Below are 5,118 nucleotides of genomic sequence, written 5' to 3' on the forward strand. Positions count from 1 at the left end.
AGTACCCCCGAGGCTGCGCATCTTCCTCGACAACAAGAGGCAGATCGACCAACACAACGCCGGCAACCACAGCTTCCAGAGTAGGAGCCGCTTCCCCAGCATCCCTCCCCACCCTCCCCCGGCCCGCTCTGGCTTTGGGGTGCGATCCTCGGCGAGCGAAAACGTTCCCGTTTCCTCCTTCTTCCAGTGGGTCTGAACCAGTTCTCAGATCTGACCTTCACTGAATTTAAAAAGTTGTACCTGTGGAGAGAGCCCCAGGTAGGTCACGGGAGCACGCCGAGGGGGTCCCCGAGCCCTGGGGGGTCTCTGTGCCATGCTGCACCCGCATGTGGGTCAGCACCCCATCGCTGTGCTGCCCAAAATCCACTTTGCTAAGTGCAGCACGCTGTCCTGCTGGAGCCTTGGTAAGAGCGGGGTGAACCCCCCATCCCCTACCTTCCCCGCTTTTAGCTGCCTCGGCTCTTCACCCCCTGGCTCTAGCCGAATTGTCGCTTCTGCTTTCAGCTTTGCAGGTTGATCTGTGTTTTTATGGGTAGACCTAAGGCCTGATCCCGGCTCTTCGGGGCGTTAGGAGCTCCCTGAGCAGCTCGGGCAGTGCTGCCGGGGGTGTGGGTTGGCAGTGCTCTTCTAGGGCCAGCGTGCAGCACCCTGGGTCCGCACAAGCAGTGTGGCAGTCACCGCTCCTGCCACCCCCGGGAGAGCAGCCCTCTGTGGGCCACTGTCCCCAGGCACGGGGGCTTGCTGCAGCCCTCCTGCCTCACTTGCAGAACTGCTCAGCCACAAAGGGGAACTTCCTGCGCAGCTCTGGGCTGCATCCAGACTCCATCGACTGGAGGAAGAAGGGGAATTACGTGACGCCCGTGAAAAACCAGGTGAGGGGAGCGTGTGTCACTGGTGACGCACCAAGAGTGGGCTGGGAGAGGGGCTAACCGCTGCAGGCAGGGCCCTGTGCCGGGAGGAGTGCTGGGGTGTGCGTGCCCACAGGGAAGGTGCCACCCAGCGAGGGTGGCCGGGGGGCTGGGGACAGGGGAGGCTGTGGGCCCTTGGGCAGGGGACAAGCAGAAGGTGAAGCCTGTCTGCAGGCAGGGAGTGAAAGTGCTGTGCTCCTGGCATGCCCTTCTGCCCCGGCCCTGGTGTTTTGGGGAGTCCGGTGACCCCACAGCACGTGATGGACCAGCTCCTCTCCGGTTCCTAACGCAGGGCCCCTGCGGGAGCTGCTGGACCTTTTCCACCACGGGCTGTTTGGAGTCTGCTATTGCTATTGCGACAGGAAAGCTCCTCTCTCTGGTAAGAGATTTTCCTTTGCTATGCACTGACATCAGTCCTGCCTCTGGTTATCCTCCAGGGCTGCCAGCAGGGCCAGCCCACCCCTGTGTGGGACAGTCGCCGGCTGCTTGTTCCGAGTCTGGCTGTACGTGGCTGCGTGCGGCGGTGGCAGGCACCCCCGCCCTGCAGACCCCTTGCTGCTCTTGGGAAGCCGAGCAGAGCTGCTGGGGGAGGCGCAGGGCAGCGTGGCCGGGAGCTCTCTGTGCCTGTTGCCATCCCCTCTCGGGGGCCGGGTGTCCCGCTGCCCCGCGCTTGGGCAGAGCCCTTCTCGGAGCAGGACGAAACCAGAGGGGCCGGAGTCCGACGGGTCCCCGCCGCTGGGAGCAGGCGCGGTTGGGTAGAGCCATGTCTGGTGCCGCCGGCAGGAGCTCCTTGCTGCAGAACAGCTTGCTGCAAGCTGCACATTGTGAGACTGTTTATGTTTAAACTCCCAGAGGATTTATATTCTCGAAGAACCAGAAAGACAGTAGCCACTTATATGACTTACCAGAATAGCTGAGGGTTGGGTGTAAGTGTTAAAAACAAACTTGACCTTTGAAAGAGATCTCCGCCGGTGCTCCTGCAGGGGGGACGGTGTCCTGGCAGGCACGAGGAGGAATGTCTCTTGCAGCCCAAGCATCCTGCCCTGCTGGCTCCACGTCTTCCTCGTCCCACCCCTCGGGACATGGAGCCCTTCAGCCGGGTGGTTCTTGACCGCAGCGGGTGAAGGGGCAGCTGCACGGGTGAAAGCAGCGCCCTTTGGTTGCCTGCTGCGCGGGCTGCGTTCTGTCTCGCTTATTCCGAATGCAGGTGTTGAACATAGGCTGACTCAAAAAACTTTTCTGTAGGCGGAACAACAGTTAGTTGATTGCGCCCAGGCTTTTAACAACCATGGCTGCAGCGGGTAAGTAATAAAGTAATACATAAATAAGCAATAAAGTAAATAAATAAATAAGTAATAAAGTAATAAAGACTAGAAATAAGAGTACCTATGTTCCGTGATTGACAGCCTTCCTCAAGATCTAGTGTCAGGGTCCTCCCAGACCTTGGAATGCGTTTTGTTTCCCCTAGGCTAAGACATGTCAGGGAAAACCATTATGGCTTTGCTTTGGTTTTCTTTGCTTCTTTTAATTTCGCTCTCCCTCGAGGTGAGAATGTTTCACTAAATCTCCAGCATTTCCTAACCTCTGTTGTTCCTCTTGTTTATTAGTTTTTCATCTGATATTTGTTTTGTTACAGTGTCTTCTGATACCACAGTCACGGGTGCCGTGTAGCTAGGCTTTAACATGTTCAGGGAAAACAAGGGGAGTTTTATCTGTTGCTCTGTTTATGGGTCACGCGCATCTCATGTGCTTTAAGGAACCCACAGAAACCTCTGCTTCCCCTTTTTGGTAAATTCCTACTGGCATTGCTAGAGAAGGTAGAAAATAAAGCTTTCTGAAACCTTATGTTTTCTACAAGATAAGCGGTCCCCAAGGCATGTTCAGAGAGCTGAGCAAAACCGCTCCTGGTGCTTTTTATTTTTCTCGTGACTCCTCCTTAGTCCTCTCCTTGTGAGCACGCCCCGATCACACCTTCCTCTTCCTCCTTCTGCGAGATGCGCTCCCCGAAGGTGGCCGGGGAAGGAAGCAGCTGCTTGCTGAAGACGTGGGTCCCTTGTCCTCCCCTGTGCTGTGTGGCTGGGGACCCCGGCCAGTCTGGGCAGAGGTCACAGAAAACCACCTTTCAGGGTGCGAGGCTGCGGAGCGGAGCTGGCACGGTTGGCGCTGTGTGGGCGAGGTGGCGTTCTCCCCCAGGGATCAGGCGCCCCTGAGAACGAGCTCTTCCCGTGCCTGTGTGGGACCATGCCAGACGGCGTGATGGGCTGGGCCAGCAGTCCCACGCAGGGAGATGGTGCAGGAACAGACTGGAGTTTATGTCTTTAGAGGGTCTGTCTGTCCTTCCCTTTGCCCCCACTTTGCAGGAGCGGTCTGTAGGGCTGCAGGGGAAGGTTGATGGCTTTGCTCCGCAGAAGCTGCAGCATAACCCTCCTAACGAATCTGCGTTCTGGCTGTATTGTCTTGCAGGGGACTGCCAAGCCAAGCCTTTGAGTACATACTGTATAACAAAGGGCTCATGGGGGAGGACACCTACCCGTACCGGGCCAAGGTATTTCCAGCGCAGCTCAGTCACGTTTCTGCAGCGGCAGAACCTGAGCAGGCTCTAACACCGCTTCCTTTCTGTCTGCACAGAATGGCACCTGCAAGTTCCAGCCGGAGAAGGCTATTGCGTTTGTCAAGGATGTTATCAATATCACCCAGGTAAGGCCGCAAGGGTTGTGTTTCCGAACTTCCAGGGCTGTGCCAAGCCTGACCTGGAAGGTGCTCGGATGCCCTGAGGTGTGCCAGGCTCTGCAGCACAAGCTGCAGCCTGCTTGCTCCTCGGCATGGAGCGAGCCGCGGGCGCGCACCCTCCTCTCCTGCGCACCGCTGACGCCCTTCGCTGACGGTGGCACCAATGAAGTCCTGTAGCCAGAATACAGCACTGGGTCTCTGCCTGCTTTCCGCAGTGGGTGCACCTCCAGACTGTCAGCAAGTCTTGGTTCTTGTCTTGCAATGCAAGTGTCGTGGTTTGGGCACTTGTTTCCCTGTCCGCAAGCAGAAAGGCAGGGTTAGCCATCCCCACCGCGCTCCGACTGCAGGTCCGGGGATCCCGGCTGAGCCCAGCGTAATCAGGAGAGAAATGACCCTGGGATCCTCTCCTTGCAGTATGACGAGGATGGCATGGTAGAAGCTGTGGGGAAGCACAACCCGGTGAGCTTTGCGTTTGAGGTGACGAGTAACTTCATGCACTACAGAAAAGGAGTCTATTCAAAGTGAGTATTTCTGAACCTGGGGGGTGAGGGTGAGGGGAAGGTGTAGGGCTGGAATCACTCGCATCCCCGTTTCCCCTGCTTTGCAGCACTGTACGCAGAGACACTGGACTGCATTCTTGCATTTTCTTTTAAACAGAAAATAGAAAACATAAGTAAACTGAGCCTTGATATCCTGATTTCCCAGGGGGATGAGAGCGCAGCGTAGGGAAGAGGGAACAGTGTGCTTGCAGCCAATTTACTGCTAGGAACCAGTCCAACCCGAAGACCAGAATGTATTTGGAAGGAAGCTCAGCAAGTCAGTGAGCTCGGGAGATCCTCCTGCAGCCCTGCCGCAGAGCCGGGGAGGCCTGTCCCGGGGCTGATGTGCGTGTCTGTGTCTGAGCTGTGGGTGGTGCAGGGTCAGCCCAGGGGTTGCAGCTGAACACATCGGGGTTCCTTAGGGTAAGCCTTAACCAAAGGAAGTTTTCCGTGGGACTTGGGTGGCTTTCCCAGTGCTAGACCTCAGAGGGGAGGTGGTGAGCAGTGTAGCTGCGTTCACGCTGCCCTGCACCTGAGCTGGGACGTTTGCAGGTTGTGTTGTTAAGGCAGACCCCTGCCTCGCTCTTCTCTGCAGGGCAGGCAGGTCCCCGAGCACCTCGTGCCAATCGCAGTCGGTGCTTACCTGCCTGTCTGCGGCTAGACGTGTAAGAAAAGCAGCAGAGATGAAAAATTAGATTGAGACATGAAGTGACCTAGCAGAAGAAGGTCTCGAGTGCTGTGTCAGCTCTATAGCCGAGGCAAAGAGCTACTTAAAAGGATGATTATTATATTTTGGAAAGACTGCGGAAGCTAACTGCGGCAGGATAGATTTCTGTTAGGTAAGAAAGGGGAAAAGTGCATGTTTGGAGAGAACTAGAAAAATACTTTAGAGTAAAGAATCCTCAGTCACGTAGAACTGCAGGGAAAATTAAACTAAAACT

General features: G+C 56.3%; 1 protein-coding gene across 1 annotated transcript in view; it reads left to right on the top strand.

Moving 5' to 3' along the window:
* CTSH (cathepsin H) overlaps window positions 1–5,118 on the top strand; it is a 7,825-nt gene that overhangs the window by 972 nt on the left and 1,735 nt on the right. The window contains exons 2-9 of the mRNA XM_009881156.1: window positions 3–80; window positions 188–258; window positions 768–872; window positions 1,201–1,287; window positions 2,154–2,209; window positions 3,372–3,453; window positions 3,537–3,605; window positions 4,053–4,159. Coding sequence (XP_009879458.1) covers window positions 3–80; window positions 188–258; window positions 768–872; window positions 1,201–1,287; window positions 2,154–2,209; window positions 3,372–3,453; window positions 3,537–3,605; window positions 4,053–4,159 — 655 coding nt within the window. The remainder of the gene's footprint in view (window positions 1–2; window positions 81–187; window positions 259–767; window positions 873–1,200; window positions 1,288–2,153; window positions 2,210–3,371; window positions 3,454–3,536; window positions 3,606–4,052; window positions 4,160–5,118) is intronic.

The sequence above is a fragment of the Charadrius vociferus genome, unplaced genomic scaffold, assembly GCF_000708025.1.
Source record: "Charadrius vociferus isolate BGI_N301 unplaced genomic scaffold, ASM70802v2 scaffold623, whole genome shotgun sequence".
Lineage (NCBI taxonomy): Eukaryota > Metazoa > Chordata > Aves > Charadriiformes > Charadriidae > Charadrius > Charadrius vociferus.